The sequence below is a fragment of the Heterodontus francisci genome, chromosome 24 (assembly GCF_036365525.1).
Source record: "Heterodontus francisci isolate sHetFra1 chromosome 24, sHetFra1.hap1, whole genome shotgun sequence".
Taxonomy (NCBI): domain Eukaryota; kingdom Metazoa; phylum Chordata; class Chondrichthyes; order Heterodontiformes; family Heterodontidae; genus Heterodontus; species Heterodontus francisci.
In genome coordinates, this window is record NC_090394.1 from 50,078,288 (window position 1) to 50,098,443 (window position 20,156).

The following is a 20,156-nucleotide window of genomic DNA, read 5'->3' on the forward strand; positions in this document are numbered from 1 at the left end:
GTGTTGTTACTCGCACCAACTCCCATTCACCCATCATTCCTGTGCTCGCTCACCTACATTGGCTCCCCATCAAGAAACACCTTGATTTTAAAATGTTCATCCTTGTTTTCAAACCCTCAGAGATATCTGCACTACTCTAATTCTGGCCTCTTGAGCATCCCCAATTTTAATCATTGCTTTGGCCCTGAGCTCTGGAAATTCCCTTCCTAAACCTCTCCAACTCTCTAACTCTCTTTTCTCCTTTAAGGCACTCCTTACATCACCCTCGTTGACCAAGCTTTTGGCCATCTGCCCTAATATTGTCTTCTGTGGCTCAGTGTCTAATTTTGACTGAGAATGATCTGTGAAGTACCTTGGAACATTTTATGGTAGAGGTGCTACAAAAATATAAGTTTTTGTTGTTGTTACACTGGGAACTGTAAATATTTTGGGCATTCAACCTTACTCTCTATTTCCTCAACTCGTACTTGTGGCCCTTAGTTTAGCCCAAACCCAATTACATCAAACACATTATCTTACTTGCAAGTAGTAAATTCCTTTAATGCTGCATTTTTCTGTGACTGGCACAAGGCTATTTTTCGCCTGTACTGAGGATAGTTTATATCTTCAGGAGCCATCCTTGCACTCTACCTTCCCCTTCAAATAAGGAGAGCACAAAATAAATGTATTATGGGAACTGCAAGGGCCCCACCTTTGGCCAGCAGGAAATTCATGGATTAGGATCCCTTCTGTTCATGCTTGTCAATGTTATAGGCAGAGGCCCAAATGATTAAATGATTAACCCTTTTGCTCATGGAATGCTGGCAGTGAAAGGGAATTGCATTGACCTCTCACTGCTACTGTTAGTCAGTGGCAAAAGTGATGAAGCCATCAGACCTCCTGATCCAAACACCATCATCTTCTTTGCCCATCTTTGTGCAATGAATTGGGTGACACTATAGATGTCCTCCCACTTGCTTGAAAGCAGCAGGAAGCATAAAAACCTGAGGACTATGGTGCCCTTGAAGGTAACTGGTAGGCTCACCAGGATTTCAGATGTTCTCTGGAGTTCCTCATGTAGGAGGTGGTATAACTCGGAGATGAATTTTGTTGGCGCAGTGGCAGAAAGCAGGGGCAACCCCGCCTCAGCCGTTTGGGGGATTCCAGGCTGCATTTTCCTGTGCTCAATTAACTACCTGGTACCAGGGCTCCCTGTCAGGAGTCCACCGCCAAGAGCTGCTGGCCAATCGGCGGGCCATCATTACTTCAGTCTCAGCAGTGCCACCGAGAGTCGTGACCACTACTGGGACCGCAGATGTCAAAAATGGAAGCCGACCTCCCCACAAGGGGCCGATCAGGCAGGCCCTGATGAGGTGGGGGTGGGGGGGAGGTGTTTCCACCTTGCCGCCCGGGGGGGGCCCTTCTGTGGGCCACATACTGCCCGATCTGGAGTGCCCCTCAGCAGCCCACAGAGAGGCCATCAGGTTTTACTGGGCAGGGGTCCCCCCAGCTGCTAGTAAAATGCCAGCAGCGGTGTGAAGAGGTCCTTAAGTGGCCACGTAATGCTCTCAATTGGCGTCTGGGTAGGAGGGCCATACGCAACCTTCCCCAAAGCTGATAAAATTTCATTGCATCAGGAATACACTCCACCCCCTTCCCACCTTCCCTCACCATCTTACGGCCATCCTGCCTCCCAGCCAGTTGGTAGAGGACTAATAAAATTCAGCCCAAAGCGTGCTCCTGCCAAACCACTGTCTGCTATGGCACTGCTCTTTAGTTGATCCAAGTGCCTGTGTTTGGGATGGTACGCAATAATGACATAGCATTCGGTCCAGACAGTATGGGTGGAATTTAATGGGCCCCCCAGAGACAGGCTAGGAGGCAGGGGGGCTCATAGAATTGCGATGGGAAGCGGGGGAACGGAAGACCCATCACCTTCCTGTTGCACTGCGATTAAGTTGGAGGTGGGAAAGGCCAAAGATGGCCTTCCTGCCCAGAGGCCATTTGAGGCCCGTAAGTTTCTAAATTCACTTGAAAAAGCCCTCCAAAACACTCCCACAGGGGATGCAGGGACCAAGTGGGCCCACATCAGAGACACCATCTATGACTCAGCAATGACCACCTATGGCAATCGTGCGAAGTGGAATGCAGACATGGTTTCAATCTCACATTGAAGAGCTGGAGTCTGTCATAGCCGCTAAATGCATTGCACTGCTGAACTACAAGAAGGCCCCCAGTGAGATAACATCCGTAGCACTTAAAGCTGCCAGAAGCGCGGCACAAAGAACAGCCATGTGCTGCGCAAATGACTCCTGGCAACACCTATGCAGTCATATTCAGCTGGCCTCTGACACAGGGAATATCAGAGGAATGTATGATGGCATTAAGAGAGATTTTGGGCCAACCATCAAGAAGATGGCCCCCCTCTAATCTAAATCAGGGGACACAATCACTGACCAATGCAAGCAAATGGACCGCTGGGTGGAACACTACCTAGAACTGTACTCCAGGGAGAATGTTGTCACTGAGACTGCCCTCAATGCAGCCCTGTCTCTGCCAGTCATGGATGAGCTGGACATACAGCCAACAAAATTGGAACTCAGTGATGCCATTGATTCTCTAGCCAGCGGAAAAGCCCCTGGGAAGGACAGCATTACCCCTGAAATCATCAAGAGTGCCAAGCCTGCTATACTTTCAGCGCTGCACGAACTGCTTTGCCTGTGCTGGGACGAGGGTGCAGTACCACAGGCCATGCGTGATGCCAATATCATCACCCTCTATATGAACAAGGGTGACCGTGGTGACTGCAACAGCTACCGTGGAATCTCCCTGCTCAGCATGGTGGGGAAAGTCTTCACTAGTGTCGCCTTAAACAGGCTCCAGAAGCTGGCTGAGCGTGTCTATCCTGAGGCAGAGTGTGGCTTTCGAGCAAAGAGATCCACCATTGACATGCTGTTCTCCCTTCGCCAGCTACAGGAGAAATGCCGCGAACAACAGATGCCCCTCTACGTTGCTTTCATTGATCTCACCAAAGCCTTTGACCTCGTCAGCAGATGTAGTCTCTTCAGACTACTAGAAAAGATTGGATGCCCACCAAAGCTACTAAGTATCATCACCTCATTCCATGACAATATGAAAGGCACAATTCAGCATAGCGGCGCCTCATCAGACCCCTTTCCAATCCTGAGTGGCGTGAAACAGGGCTGTGTTCTTGCACCTACACTGTTCGGGATCTTCTTCTCCCTGCTGCTCTCACATGCGTTCAAGTCTTCAGAAGAAGGAATTTTCCTCCACACAAGATCAGGTGGCAGGTTGTTCAACCTTGCCCGTCTAAAAGCGAAGACCAAAGTACGGAAAGTCCTCATCAGGGAACTCCTCTTTGCTGACGATGCTGCATTAACATCTCACACTGAAGAGTGTCTGCAGAGACTCATCGACAGGTTTGTGGCTGCCTGCAATGAATTTGGCCCAACCATCAGCCTCAAGAAAATGAACATCATGGGACAGGACGTCAGAAATGCTCCATCCATCAATATCGGCGACCACACTCTGGAAGTGGTTCAAGAGTTCACCTACCTAGGCTCAACTATCACCAGTAACCTGTCTCTTGATGCAGAAATCAACAAGCGCATGGGAAAGGCTTCCACTGCTATGTCCAGACTGGCCAAGAGAGTGTGGGAAAATGGCGCACTGACACAGAACACAAAAGTCCAAGTGTTTCAAGCCTGTGTTCTCAGTACCTTGCTCTACGGCAGCGAGGCCTGGACAACGTATGTCAGCCAAGAGCGACGTTTCAATTCATTCCATCTTCGCTGCCTCTGGAGAATCCTTGGCATCAGGTGGCAGGACCGTATCTCCAACACAGAAGTCCTCGAGGCGGCCAACATCCCCAGCATATACACCCTACTAAGTCAGCGGCGCCTGAGATGGCTTGGCCATGTGAGCCGCATGGAAGATGGCAGGATCTCCAAGGACACATTGTCCAGCGAGCTCGTCACTGGTACCAGACCCACCGGCCATCCATGTCTCCACTTTAAAGACATCTGCAAACGCGACATGAAGTCCTGTGACATTGATCACAAGTCGTGGGAGTCAGTTGCCAGCGATCGCCAGAGCTGGCGGGCAACCATAAAGGCGGGGCTAAAGCACGGCGAGTCGAAGAGACTTAGCAGTTGGCAGGAAAAAAGACAGAAGCGCAAGGAGAGAGCCAACTGTGTAACAGCCCCGACAACCAATTTTATCTGCAGTACCTGTGGAAGAGTCTGTCACTCTCGAATTGGCCTTTATAGCCACTCCAGGCGCTGCTTCACAAACCACTGACCACCTCCAGGCGCTTACCCATTGTCTCTCGAGACAAGGAGGCCAAAGAAGAAGAAGAAAGAAGAAGGGCCTCTTTCTGCCGCTGCTGGAATTAAGCCAGGTGCAGGAGGGTGCCTACGCCACATGGGGAGGTCGCCCAGTGAAACGAGCCAGCCTCCCTGCCAAGGAGGGAGACTCCTCTGTGGCAATCTGTGACCCACAAGGGGCCATCGGCGGCAAAGGCTGTACCTCGGGTAACACCCCTCCACCCTCATCCCCCACCCTCCCCTCACAATGCTGGTGTGTTTGCCAAATTGGCCCCTGGGTCTCAGGCCTGGTGCAGTACTGGCAGTGGCCACCACTCATGGCGCTCTGATTGGCTGGCAACTTTTGGAGGCGGGATCCCTGTTCTTAAAGGGATGTGAATCCTGGCGTTGGCACTTGAGTGCCTGAGCACCGTTGAATCGCGCCGAGTGGTGAGGGGGAGGTGCTCCTCTCACTTTTTCAACCTGGCAACGCCAGCCCTGTCGGCACGGAGAAATCCAGCCCAATGTCTTTGGTGCCATCTAACATCCCTGTTCTTTATTTTTATCTCTGTCCAGTGCCATGGCAGTATTAAATGCAATCTGCAGATGTGTCTCAGCTCTAATACCTGACTTTTAGGGATGGCAAGAAATCTTTTCATAACATGATGTTCAAACACAGCATTATTGTTCATTCCCCTCAACCAACAGTTATGCAATATCATTATTGTTAATTCATTCTTTGCCTACATAGTGTGTCATAGGGCTTAGCATCGACCTCCCACTGCCAGCAATATGGATTGGAGTGGTCAATAGTCAACAACTGAAAAACTAAGCCACATTCTTCATTTTACTATCACTTTTTTGCTAATTACTACTGATGCAATCCTTTATGCTGATGCCAATTTCCACATTTATATTGTCAGTTTAACGTTCCTCATGAATGTTTTCTGTTTAAAGCCTTTACTCCTTGTGGCAAAGTTTTATGTTTTTAGCAAATACGAAGATAAAATTAGATGCAGTAAACCAGTGAAATTAACCAGTTTTTGCACAAAATCTATTGTTCTGAGTGCACTGTTATTTTCTCATTTTATTCTGAGCAATGCAAGGGCTTGTCAAAAATTGCTTTGATATTGAAAAGACTGGCTCATTTGCATCTTGAAAGGGTGACTGCGATAGAGAAGGCAAGCATCTACAAGATGCTTTTTCATTTATTTAATGTAATCTATTAAAATGGTTCCCATCCAACAAAGAAGGTAAGACTTCAGTTTAGTACAGCTAGATTGATAAGATTAATAGACTAATTGGTGGTGATGTGATGGCGTTATTTGGCTCCATTTTATTAAAAGTATACATTAATAGTTCTCTGGTTCTTGAGATGGGTGTCAAAAGAATATGAAACAATTGTTAAGCAGTTTTCAGGTTTTGAAAGTAATGGAAACCCAGGCCGGGATTTTCAATCACCGATTGGGGGTGAGATCGGTATGGGCTGGCTTTGAAAATAGTGCTCCTGGATGGCGTGTCAGTGTCCCGATGCCTCCAGGATGTACTGCTATTTTCAAAGTGAGGGCAGGGCGCTGGGAACCCGCTTGCCTCCAATTAACTGCTCGTTAACAGCCTGAGGAGGGCCAGAAGGCGATTTTTGAAATCGCAGATTGACAATCCTGAACAGTTAGTGCACAGCTGTTAGGTACAATGTGGGGACCCATCAAGTCATGTTAGTGGTGAAGAAAATGTTTTGGCAAAAGGGTTATTGTGTCAGAGCAGGTGTAGTATCTTTTTGTTGGCCATTTGGCCACTTCTCTGCATGGTGAGACTGCTGGCCCTCTGATCTCCAACCTCCTCTATTTTATAAGGCAGCGGCAAGCCCAGTTGTGGCTGCCATCTGCCTTTGAGGATTGTTCTCAGTGCTCAGTTCCCACCTCCTGGCAGCGCTCAGTGCCACTACTTGGGTAGCGAGCCCGTCTCTGGCCCAATTAGATGACCTGCATTTTAAGATAGTATTGCCCGAATAATGCAGACATGGGGTTGGAACCTGGAAATGATCTGGTTGTTGGGTTCCTGACCCCGGATTGAAAATCAAGCTCCCTTTCTTAGTAATTTTCTGTCTCAAGTTACTTAACTGAACCAGCCACATGAATACTGTGGCTACAAGAACGGGTCATGGCTGGGAATTCTGCAGTGAGTGATTCACCTTCTGATTCCCCAAAGCCGGTCCACCATCGACAAGGTGCAAGTCAGGAGTGTGATGGAATACTTCCCACTTGGCTAGATGAGTACAGCTCCAACAACACTCAAGAAGCTCAACACCATCCAGGACAAATCAGTCCACTTGAATGACACCCATCCACCACCTTAAACATTCACTCTCTACAGTACTGGCACACCATGGTTGCAGTGTGTACAATCTTCAGGATGCACTGCAGCAACTTCCCAAGGTTTGTTTGACGGCAGCCCTCAAACCTGTGACCTCTATCTTCTAGAATAGCAAGGGCAGATGCACATAGGAACACCACCATCTGCAAGTTCCTCTCCAAGTCATACATCATCCTGACTTGAAAATAAATCACCGCAGAGCAGAGTATCAGGGAAGGAGAATCAGAAAATAAATACAAAGACAAATCTATTCTGAAAATAACAAAAGATGTCAGCTCAAACGTTTCAACTACACATATTTGTCAGAAGCTTAACGACTGTTAGTTCTTAATCAAAGCACCAACAGAAACTTTAACTTGGGGGCAGACTGGTCTGAGTACAGTTTAAGCAGTTCAAAAAATGTTGAAGTTGGGATCAGGGCTGTGCGAGAACATTCTGTGGAACAGCATTAGGGGAGAAAACTTTGACTGACTGGAAGAATAACAGACAAAATCAGTGGGGTGAAGCCCATTGTGGCGAAGGTTAGAGAAAGGAAAAGGTGCCAGGCTGGGCCAGAAACGGGCTGAAGAATGAATGATCTGGAGAGAAAAGGGCAGAAAATAGAACCAATTCTATCTTCATGTTGGGAAGATTTGAAACAAAATATATAACCACCTGATTGCTCAATAATAGGGGCAGATTTACAGAAGCAAAACCTAGTGCTGGATTTTAAGGAGCCCTCGGCGCTGAGATCCATAGTGGGGTGTGGGCCTGAAGATGGCTTTGGATGAGGCCCACCATGGACCTTGACTCCGGCAGGGCCCAGCCTGTCCTCCCGTCGGCGGCGCGGCACCGTGGCAGCCCCACCGCCACTCGGCGAAGGGACCACAATCACCATATTAAAATTAATAACATTAATGCATTTACATATACTTACCTCAGATCTTGAGGGCCCGCCCCAATCTTCAGTGCGGCGGCCGGCACTCCTGCGCCTTCGGATCCCCGTCCGGGGAAACGAGGCACCACGCTGGTGGGGATGGGGGAGGAGGTAATTTCATCAGTGCGGGGTGGGGGGGGGGGGGGGAACGGGGTCAAAGGTCAAATAAATGTCATGGGTGTAGGGGATGGTGGGAAGGGTTGTACTTTAAATTTTCTGCAGTTTGGTTGGGGGGTGGGGGGAGGTCAGATGTTAAAGGTAAGTGTTTTGGGGGAAGGGCAAATAGTTAATGTAATTGTTATGGTGAGGGGGGGGGGGTGGTGAGGAGGGGCAAAAGAAATGTATATATTTAATTTTACTGAATCTGTCTTTAAATATTTAAATAAGCTGGCAGGGCTAACTGCCCTTTAAAAATGGCGTCAGCGCCTGTGCACAAGCAGCTGACGCCATTGCCAGGGACGGACAGCCCACCCTATCCACGTGATTGGGGGTGGGGGGGGGGGAGGGGGAAAACGGGTTGCCCTGGCTCTTTAAGTGAGCCGCCGCGCTTCAGATTGCAGTGGCTCTTCGGTGCGGGCCACCATTTTTGAGCTCACCGAATCCAATCCCTCGTGTCCATGTGGACATAGAAACTTCTAATGGGAAAAAACTGTGACAGCAAGTCAAGTGATGAAGACAAGAAGTACACACATCCTTTTTTAAAAAGACATATACATAAAAGCTCTGATACTGCAAGTCCACTTACCTTTTTCATTAGCATATAAATATGCATTTGTGCATCTTCAAAGACATAGCGATGAGGAATTTGTAATCCATCGAGGGTCTTTTCCATTGTTTTACTGTCGATATTCACCCATTTGCTGGCCCCTGCTGCCAGAAACTGTCTGCAAGTAATACAAACCTTGTATAAATGATAATGGAAGTCAAAAGGTCAACATTCTAATCGAGTTATGGAGCTAATTTTCAGTAAATCATACTGTTTTAAGAAAGCCTGTTCATTTGTGTTTTGGATGGTGGGATTAATGTACTTGTCAATAGAATTCACTTGCTTTCTCACACTGGAGTATATAAGGGAGAGGACAAAAGTTGGATCTTAGTACTGGCAATATCTAACAACCAGGCAGGCTGCGAACAGGGGCACAGAGACATTTGGCACTAAGTTTCCCAAGTGCTATATGATTAGCAATTCTGAGCCAGCAAAATGTGACAATTTACTTTACTGCTTCATTGCTGCTTTGAATAACTGAGACATTCTTCTTAGATCAAAACAACTTTTACACTGGAGGCTACAAAGGGATATAGATAGGTTAAGTGAGTGGGCAAAGACCTGGCAAATGGAGTATAATGTGGGAAAGTGTGAAATTGTCCACTTTGGCAGGAAGAATAAAAAAGAAGCATATTATCTAAATGGTGAGAGATTGCAGAGTTCTGAGATGCAGAGGGATCTGGGTGTCCTCGGGCATGTATCGCAAAAGGTTAGTATGCAGGTACAGCAGGTAATTAGGAAAGCTAATAGAATGTTATCATTTACCAAGAGGGGAAATGAATACAAAAGTAGGGAGGTTATGCTTCAGCTATACAGGGCATTGGTGAGACCACATCTGGAGTACTGTGTACAGTCTTGAAATTTAAGGAAGGGTGTAAATGCGTTGGAGGCAGTACAAAGAAGGTTTACTAGACTAATACCTGGAATGGGCGGGCTGTCTTATGAGGAAAGATTGGACAGGCTAGGCTTGTATCTGCTGGAATTTAGAAGAGTAAAAGGTGACTTGATTTGAAACATATAAGATCCTGAGGGGTCTTGACAGGGTGCATGTGGAAAGGATGTTTCCCCTTGTGGGAGAATCTAGAACTTGGGGTCACTATTTAAAAATAAGGGGTCACCCATTTTAGACAGAGATGAGGAGAAATTTTTTCTCTCAGAGGGTCATGAGTCTTTGGCATTCTCTTCCTCAAAAGGCAGTGGAAGCAGAGTCTTTGAATATTTTTAAGGCAAAAGTAGATATATTCTTGATTAGCAAGGGGGTGGAAGGTTATTGGGGGTAGGTGGAAATGTGGAGTAATCAGTTCAGCCATGAACTTATTGAATGGCAGAGTAGACTCGAAGGGCTGAGTGGCCTACTCCTGCTCCTAACTCGTATGTTTGAATGTCTATATGTCCAGTTGTACACGGCCTTTATCAACTGAAAAGTTATGAACACCATTTGCTGTAATGGCTCCCAACCAAAGATGGTTACAGCTAAGCATAGTGCACTATGAGATATAGCAGACTGCCCCAACAGGCCCTCTCTAATGTTTTACAGTCCCTGAAATGTTTTTGTTTTCCTACTGCACTTTGTTTCAGTGAATCAATTGAGAACTAATGGGGCAAATCTATAATAGTGGTTCATGATATGACTCTAATAGAAGGAAGTCAGGGTTTCGTTGATGTGTGACTTTTAAAAGTAAAATTGTTTGTTTTGAGCTGTTCCACAAAACAATGGGCACAGGGTGTTTTCTAATTGTGTTGCGCTTCTGATCTCAGTTGCATCATAGAATTCCCTCCCTAACAGCACTGTGGGAATACCTTCACTACACTGTCCGCGGCAGTTCAAGAAGACAGCTCACCATGACCTTCTCGAGCATTTAGGGATGGGCAATAAATGCTGGCCTTGCCTTTGACAGCCAGATCCCGAGAATGAATCAAAAAAAAATCACAGTGCAGGGTTACTATGGGAAGGTCAAATGCCATGCCTAGAGAAGAAAGGAAAATTTAAGGAAGAATGCCCCTGAAATATTCCTGCAGCTTTCATGAAGGACTGGAAATTTTTTTTGGGTGCAGATGATGCATAGCCTGGAAACACAGGGAGTAAAAATGGGAAAAACATAAAGCAGAACATTCGAATCATTATAAACCATACTTCATAATATCAAATTACTCAAATGAACAAAATGTTGGCCATGTTCCTAGCCCCTTTAATAAAATTGATGGAATTTAACTTTAATGCTTGTGGATGTCCCATGATAATGTTCACAGTCTGGTTTAAGTAGCGTTGTTCTGCTTCACAACATCCCCTCCCAGCCCCGATCACTGGCCACAGCTTCCCCCAACCTACCTGAACTCTCTTCCTGAGGTGCCCGTTTCCTGGAGCTGCAGCCTCAGCAATGACTGCCGGCGGCAACATATCGCTCAGGTCCTGCTGCCCACTGGAGCGGGTTTGCCTCCTGCTTTTGGCCCTGGCGGCGGGATTTGCCAGTAATCAGCAAAATTAAGCCCTGTTACTATTATAGATCTAATATATTTATAAAATGGATAATATAGTTGGTTGCAGTATTTATTTAAAAAGCAGTAAACTTACTCAAAGACGGTCTCTACTTTTTCTTCAACTTTTGATTGTTCTCCATATTGTACATCTTCACAGGCCTCCCAGAAACTAAGATTCTCAACTAGCGTTTGAAATACAGACAATTATTATCAGGTATAGGTGTCGAATTCTTAATGCCAATGTTTATTTTATACTTAATTTGACAATGAATTCTGGATTCTCTGAATTACCTATACTGTTCAGCAAACATGATATTACTTCTGGTGTATTCAGTGTGGTTTGCATTCTCAGACCATCATCCACCCTTGTTCAGACAATGTGTGTGTATGTTATGACATTGCATGCATCAAATTTTCAGGATAAGGGATCCCAAATATTGAATTTACAACATCTAGTCAAACCTGGTGTATTTAAACCCTGCTATCTTATTCTAAGTAAGGAAGATTTTACTGTGGTTCATCCTAACACAGAGTTACTTGTGGATCAAATTTAAGATGTGTTACATATTGTGATTAGCAATCAGACTAATGCATGCATATTAAAAATTAATAATTTTTAGATACCATGCATTGTGTAACAGATTTCAATTTTTCATGTATTTTGGAGTTTGCAGTTTGTATTTTTAAAGTGAGATTCTTACAGAAAACTATGGTAATTTGACAGACATTGATGCTCTGATTTAGGATTCATTTACCAATAAGTCAACAGAGCTGAGACCGGATTTGGATTTCCAAATTCATAGGCTGTAAAATTGAAACTAACAAGTAAGAAATAAAAGTAGAAGAACAAGGTTACATTGGCTTCAAAGGCCAGATTAAGAGCCTTCAGACTGTAGTTTGAACAAGCCCAGTGATGCTCCAAGATATGGTGTAACTTCCCATAGTTCCTTCATCCACACTTACTCAGAATTTTGAGGTATGTGAAAATCTTTATGAAATAAATGATATTGCCTTAAAATCTTTGTTCATGATATAGATGCATAATCTGGGGTTTCTAGCAGAGAGCTGGTATGACCACATGTCATAAAGACAATTGGTATACCACCACTTTTTTCATCAAATCAATTGTATGGTCCCAATTTTTAAAAAATGCATTAGTTTCTACCATTGTAGAAGTATTAAGTTGCAACTAAATACAAATACTGATCAAACTAACAGTGCCTACAAAATTTCAGAGAGGATAAATCAGTGAGCAAGAAATGGAAGTGCAGATGGTTTCATGGCTACGAGGGCTCACATGTAAGCCATGGGCCACGGTTGGTTTAGATAAAGGATGCTTCAAGGGAAGTCTGCTTCACAACTAGAAAACAATGGAATACAGAGTTGGGATTGTCTGTCGCAATTGCTTTGCTCAGGTTGGTAAATGCTGTCAATTCTGGGAACAATTTTTAGCTGAAGAAACATTGCATTCCATCTTTGAAGAGGCAAACTTTGAGTCTCCTCGCTCCGTGAATTGCATTGCCCAGTCACTAGAACAAAGCATCTTTGTGCAGAATCTTAGTGAAACCATAGGCTAGATCTTACAATATCCTCCTATTGCAGATGGACGAGTATTAGGTAGATAACAATGAAGGAGATAACAATGGGAGAGAGAAAAGAAAAATTAATTAAACAAATGATAAATCCTATATGAAAAGTTCTACCATCAGTAAATCATATTTTAAAGATGAGCAAGTGAGCCATTTACGATATTGATTTGATTTAGTTGTACTTACCGCTGAACTCTCTTTCCAGAAAGTGTCTAAATTCCTTTCGACCAAGGGGATCATGGAGCAGTTCGCCAAAATTGAATGCCCAGCGTTCTACACGTAACTTTGTTGGGATAGCCACTCTGTTAATGCAGAGAAATCGATGAACATCTCTTTTCGTATCACAATTTATTAATATAGAAATAATATTTTAACATCCAGATAGACTGTATGGACATCTGGTCATATGGTTAGAACCAAATACTTTAGCCATGTTCTTGGATATTTAAAATCCAAATATTTGGGTCTGCTTCTGTGAGATTATCTCGTCAAAAAATATTAGCACATTTTACTCTAATGAAGGAAGGCTGAGAGCTTCAACAGATGTATTACCATTATTTTTGGTGTGATATTTATCTTTCACACACCATAGTAGTGTAGTCCAACTTGATAGATTCTCACTCAATCATGTGGGTAAAAGTGCTCTTGGTTTTGGGCGATAGAGAATTGGTAGCCTGCTTTATAGCCGACTGATTTTCTTTTCCACTTAAACCAATGCAAAAGGGTAATTGGGCAGCTTATAAAATGGACTGCTGACACGTTATCGCTTATTTTGTCAGAATGCCCATGACCAGTTTTGCCCCCCTTGCCATCTCTAAATGTGTACACATACTTTGTGGCACTGCAGATAGGTGCTGTTGTATAGAGTCTCGAGTAGATTTTAAACAATCTACCCATGCATAAGACTGTGATGTGGACAAGCTGCTCCTTTATAGAAATCATCAGACTTTAATAAACCCTCCTGCTAACTATACCTCTGTAGGAACTGTAAGGATAAATAATTGACTTCTTGGTTTGAGGATGATTCTAACAGGCAATGATCTGTTATTTCCTTTCCTGCCCTGACTGTGCGAGATGGACTGTTATATCATCAACTTCCTGATGGGAATAGTCCTGGTATCACTATCAACTGTGTTACAGACTGCTTTAAGAGTTTGTTTTATACCATACTGTTCTCCTGTGACCAGCATGTGAAGTCCAGGACTTAGGTCTGACCTGGGGTTGAATGTACACAGACCTTTGAAGGTGGCAGGACAAGTTGAGAAAGGTGTTAAAAAGAATACAGGATCCTTGACTTTATAAACAAAGGCATTGAGTGCAAAGGAAATAAGTTATGCTAAACCTTTATGAATCACTGGTTAGGCCTCAGCTGGAGTTTTGTTTCCACTTCTGGGCATCACACTTTAGGAAGGATGTCAAGGCCTTAGAGGGTGCAGAGGCGATTTGCTAAAATTGTACCAGGGATGCAGGACTTTTTCAGTTATGTGGAGATACTAGAGAAGCTGGGGTCCTTCTCCTTGGGGCAGAGAAGGTTAAGGGAGATTTAATAGACGTGTTCAAAATCATGAAGGGTTTTGATAAAATAAGGAGAAGCTGCCTGCAGTGGCAGAAGGGCTGGTAACTATAGGTCACAGATTTAGGGTAATTGACAAAAGAGCCAGAAGCGAAAAGAGGAAAAATGTTTTTATGCAGCGAGTTGTTCCAATCTGGAATGCAGCATCAGAAAGCGTGGTGGAAGCGGATTCCATAATAACTTTCAGAAGGGAATTAGATCACTACTTGAAGTAGAAATATTTGCAGGGCTATGCAAAAGGTCAGGGAAGTGGGACTCATTGAACAGCTCTTTCAAAGAGCTGGCACAGGCATGATGGATCCTTCTATGATTTTACAATTGACTATAAAACCTAGCCTCTTGATTAAATTGAGTTTCTGTTCTATGGATGTGCTGGAAGAACCTCGTTACAGAATTCTGTTGAACTTATTGTGCAGGTATGGGTATACATAGAGATGCTGCATCCTGACATGTGGTATCACCATGGACAGACACGTTATGAAAACACTGTGTGCTGAGAAAAGGTACCGTGATACTGAACCTGACAGACCTCCAATAGGACCTGTATTTCTAAGTAGTGATATGACATATACATCTTCTAAGTCTATAGTGGTTACCTAGTCTCCTGGGTACAATGAATAGGTAATCTGTACTAATCTGTCTCCTTCAGCAATTGGTTAAGGCCTAAACCTTATCTAGGGTATATTCCCAGTCTTTTTGGCAACTACCTGAGTTGAAGCCTATTTTTTAAAATCAGGTTCAACTCATTTTACTGCCTATTATGCTGGGTAGTTGATTTATCTAGGCTGATAACATTAGAATAACAAAAAAAAACACTGCATGGCCTATTTGCCTCTCTGAATAAGATGGCCAATTAATTAAGCCACATGACTAGCCATAATAGCATGACAAGAAACTGCTGGAAGAGAGGACTGGCAAAGTCTGCAACATTTTCTTTGGATGTTCCTCCCTGTGAGATTTTGAGAGGAGGCCTGTGGAGAAAGTGAGTGAAGGAAACACACATGAACGTGGCATTTTCTGGGTGTTCTAGTCAGCATGGCCATCTCAAATACCCTTGTGCTCTGAAACTGGTCTATTACTTCTTATAATAAAACACTTTTAACACTTACAAATCAGCGTTCATTGTCCAGTACAGAGTGCCACTTGTAATCCAAGGGTTGCTGGGAAGACAGCCAGACATGATAGGATCATGCAGAAGATATTGCTCACAGTGCTTCACAAATCTGCAAGTAAAAAAGTAGACTGTTCCACTGGTCATAATCACAAATAATTATCGGATGCATGTAGATCGAAATAGCAGAAAGGTGATGCATTTTTCAAAATAAATGCCTACATATGTTTCCCAATGCAGTATCAATTTGAGGTTGAACCAGTTATAGAAGAGTGCATCCTACTATACCACTGTGACCTTTCTATTTCTCACCCCATCCATCTTTATCTTCTGTGTAAGTTTGCCAACGCAGTGGCAAGGTACGAATGGTCTTGTGCTGTGGACTCATATCCATTAGAAACTGGGTTGACGCACTTATTTCGCTTAGGATCCTTATACTTAGAACCATAGAAACCACTTGACAGAGAGAATGTGCTGGATTTGTACTTGGGTCCCAAAGGGGTAGGCTGTGGCTCATTTCCCAGAGCTTATATGTCAATTATAGTGTAGAATGTTTAAAACAGTGAAATTACATTTTTATGGGAGTTGATTTAATGCCTTAAATGCACTTGCACGATAGCCTAACCTGGAGTGTAGCAATAATCCCAATGGGTCCCAATGTCTTCCAACACACATTCTTCAGTATCTTTGAAGGTGGACCAAGCAAACATTTAATGAGGCAAGATTTTATATGCATCATGAAGCTATTTCCATTCCACAGTGAGTGAAAATACAGCGTCATTATCAAATTCACTTTGTTCAATCAGTGCAATTTATCTCCATATAATTATAATTTTTTAAAAAATCACATTTTCCCACAACCTTACTTAACTTAAGCAAAATGAGGTAGAGTATCTATGGCACCGTTCAGGAGGACTGAGGCTGGAGGGAGGGTTGGGTAGCGGGAAAGAAACCCCTCCTGATCTCTTGTCATAAATTCAGCAGAAGATTGGAAGCTGTAATTTCTGCTGTTTCTCTGGGTTTTCTACCACAGTAATAGCTGAAAATTGGGAGATTTCCATGGAAATCTCCACCAATACTATCTAACTTTTGTCCAGCACTTCTAGCATCCTCACTTTAGCAAAGACCCTTTAACAAAACCTAACTGTCCGATCAGCCCTCTGTTCAAAGCTTGACATTAGTGTTGGCTTTTAGTCAAACCAGTTACCGCTCCCTACCTAGCAGCAGTATCCACCAGCCTAATTTGGCAACGACCCCACTGAGTTCACATGAACGCTGTTGTCTCAGCAGCATTGCATGTGAACACTAGAACGTTAAATGATATTTCATTGTTCGCAGTATGCTGGACTGAATGCTTTATCTGAAGCCGAATCTACATTTCACAGCTGTGCTTTCTTGAAAGACAAGTTGAGCTCAATAGTAGCATTTTGTAACATATATTGTATCAAGACCCACCTTGGACAGCACAGTCAGAATGATATCTGGGCTAAAAAGATTAAATTATGAGCTTACATATACTAGGGTTGTATCCCCAGAGTACAGAAGATAAGGGGGTGATCTAATTGAGATGTTTGTAATGATTAAGTGACATGATGGGGAGACACTACTTCCTCTGATGGGGGAGTAAGTGTAGTGGAAATCTGGAACTCTCTCCTCCAAAAAAGCCATTGAGGTTACAGACATTGAAAATTGAAGATTGATTTTTGTTCAGCAAAGGCATTGAGGATTATGGAACCAAAGTAGCAAAATGAAGTTAAGATGAGCCATAAGTTAAGCCATGATCTATGAATGCATGAATGGTGGAACAGGCTTGAGGGACTTAATGGGCTACTCTTGTTCCTATAAAAACCCAACTACCAAAGGTCTGGGATTATGTTGACTCTCTTCCCATTCAGTTGGTGAGATCATCTGTGGTCCCAGGAGTTCTCAAAAGAGAAGGAGAGAATCAAAATGAACAGAAATAAGTAGGAATTTAGCTTTAATCCAATATGATTTGTTTCACTCATGTCCCGTTATATGACACCAAATGCAACAATGTCAGCATAATTTTCAAAAATTAGTTGTACTGCTTGCTTGTATCAATGTTGAGTGGGGGAAGGCACAGCTTGACATATACTCAAATGCATTTGCGGAATGTTGCCTCCCAGTCTCTCTAACTGCCAGTGATCTTAGAAATACACTACATAACCTTAAAGCTTATTATGCACTATTAAGTTTTTATATAGAAGTCACCATTATGTGAGTAAGATTTCACATGCCTTAGTGACCTGTCTTCCTTAGGCAAATAACTTCTACTAAGTGTATTGTGTTTTACGTATGTTCTCAGCGTCCTTATTAAAAGGTGCTCATTTATTTGCTTTCAGTGGTAAAACCATCATTTCTAAACTGAAATGACATTGCTGACAGTGACATATCAACTTTTAGACTAAAACCAATTGGAATAAAACAAAGCAATTGTCAACTTTATGGGTCAATGAGTTTATTTGCTGTGTAGCTGAACCATAAGGCCAGGAATGTGCCAAGATCAATCCATGGCACAATAGGGTTAGGAGCACAATACTTCATCCTGGCAGAGAGTCAAACTTGACACCATTAGCCTCGGAGCCCCTGAGTTACAGATGGGAAAAATCATCTAGGGATCCCACTCTTGACTGCCATTCATTGGCTCTTGCTGAAAGTGTATATGTACAAATTTCAGGCGAGGACATTATCAGCTCTAATACCCCATGAATAGCCCACCAGCATTCACTGTGAAGGTTGTTGCATGAATATTGACCACTTGTGAGACATTCACAAAGTAATAGGCATTCCTCAAAAGTGTGATCAAAACAACGAATCAACATCTTGATAACGGGAGAACATTGCCAAGGATGAAAAAGCAAAGAACCAACGCTGGAGAAAAAAATTCCTGAATATATCTATATGACAGTGTTAGAGTAATACAGTTGTATGGAGAAAAAAAAAATCGTACCCCTCCAAGGATATTGATGATTTGACTCTTGATCTAGTCAATGCTTTTTTGTAATATTCAATCTAGTTGTCCAAAGAGATAATTGCAGCGAAAGAGGAAAAAAAGTGACAGTCATTCAATAAGGTTTTAATATTCATGCACATTCTATATATAAACAGCATAACAAATTTCAGATGCAAATTCATTCCTGATATTCAAACTTTAGCTTGTAACAAGGTGTATGTTGTAGTAAATGCCCTAGACTAAGATAGTATAGTATATCAAGAAATAAATGTTAGATGGCTTGATGTAACAGAAATCATGCTTAATTTTCCATGTAAAGTAGCAACACTATTCTCACCAGATAAAATTGCCCATGTGAAAATTCCTCCTTTATCAAACAGTATTAACGTGGGTGAAGAGCTAACACTATAGCTATGTCATGGGCGAATCAGCATTGGGCCAAACTATATTGTCTTAGTTATTCACAACCTAATTTCCCTCTATTTTCTAAAGAAGATGATCAGCTTCCATTTATATAGAGGCCAGAATTTTACACCACCCCCCACAGGAGAGGGTTGGTGGCAGGGTTGGAGGCAGGGGTCATAAAATTGAGTGGGAGGTGGGGGGGAGGGGCTGCCATTCCGGATGCCTTCCGGCCTCCACTGCAAATTTCCGAGGGGCGGCAGCAACGAGTAACGGCCCGCCTGCCCCAGGCCAATCAAGGCCCATAAGTGGCCAATTAACTGCCACTTAGGGGCCTCTTCCTGCCGCTGCTGGTGTTTTACCAGTGGCGGGCGGGCGGGCGGCTCAGGTCCTCCAGGAGGCTGCCAAGTAAAACCTTGGCAGCCTCCTCGTGGACTGGGTGGTGGGGGCGGTGGCCCTCCTGATGGGGCACCCTGTGCCCCACGGGACCCCCCACATGGCCCAACCTCCCCACTACACAACACTCCCCACCCTCCTCACCCCCCCCAACTGACCCACCTTTGCCTCGCCGGGGCCCAGCCGATTGACCCTGGCAAGGCCCCAGACACACGATGGCTGGAATTTTAAGGCCCCCCAACGAGTGAGCTCGTGGTGGGGTGGGGCCATAAAATTGAGTGGGAGGTGGGGGCCATTCCCGACGCCTTCTCGCCCCTGCTGCAATTTTACGCGGGTGGCAGCAGTGAGAAACGGCCCACCCACCCCAGGCCAATCAAGGCCTTTAAGTGGCCAATTCAATGCCACTTAAGGGCCTCCTCCCACCCCTGCTGGTATTTTACACGTGGTGGGCGGGTGGCGACTAAGGGCCCAAGAAGGCCGCCAAGGAGTGGGCCTCCTGATTGGGCACCTTGTACCTCATGGAGGGTCGCCCCCAAAGCCGCAACCACCCCCACCGCACAACACCATCCCACCCCCACCAACCAGCCACCCTTGCCTCGCCAAGGCCCGGTAGATGGTTCCCAGCAAGGGCCTAAAAACGTACCTGTCTTCCGGGGCTGTCCTTCACTTTTCTTGCGATGGCTGGGTGTAATCCCAGCAGTGGTCACCACTCTTGGTGGCGCTGCTGGGACTAAGAGCTGCCAACCTGCTGATTGGCTGGCAGCTCCATTAGGTGGTACTTCCTGCCTCAGTGGGGTGGAAGTCCTGCCTAAGGCCAATTAAGGGCCTGGGAGGCATCAAGGCTCTCCAGGCCTGGTGGAGGTGGGCTCATCCCTGAGTTTGTGGCCTTTGGGCAGGGCCTCCTGCCCAAAGTAAAATTACGGCCAGTGTTTTTAACATAAAAACATCCCAAGGCATCTTACCAAGGGTATTGCGGCAATGCATGTTATTTAATAAGGAAACCTAGGACATAAATAATATAAAAAGCAAATCTGATTCCATTCCAGGTCAAAAGTAGAAGTTCAATCACTGAGTAAACAGTATTTGTGAGGCCTGAAATAAATCACTCCCAAAAGAAGTCAATATTTTTTTACTTAGTCCCATGACACTGCTTATATAATCGGCTTTTCAGAAATAATAAAATATGACAATCAAGGATGCACATTATTTGTGAAAACTCCAAACAGCAGACTTAAATAACTTGTAAATCCCAAATCATAATTCCACTGTATCTC

The 20,156-nt window shown here is 44.2% G+C and overlaps 1 protein-coding gene across 1 annotated transcript in view; it reads right to left on the bottom strand.

Annotated features, from left to right (window-relative positions):
- Positions 1-20,156, bottom strand: part of rgs11 (regulator of G protein signaling 11) — a 145,724-nt gene that overhangs the window by 11,973 nt on the left and 113,595 nt on the right. Inside the window, exons 11-15 of the mRNA XM_068056849.1 lie at positions 18,082-18,143; positions 15,109-15,222; positions 12,613-12,728; positions 10,932-11,019; positions 8,339-8,477 (exon numbers count right to left, since the gene is read on the bottom strand). Of these exons, the coding sequence (XP_067912950.1) occupies positions 8,339-8,477; positions 10,932-11,019; positions 12,613-12,728; positions 15,109-15,222; positions 18,082-18,143 (519 nt within the window). The remainder of the gene's footprint in view (positions 1-8,338; positions 8,478-10,931; positions 11,020-12,612; positions 12,729-15,108; positions 15,223-18,081; positions 18,144-20,156) is intronic.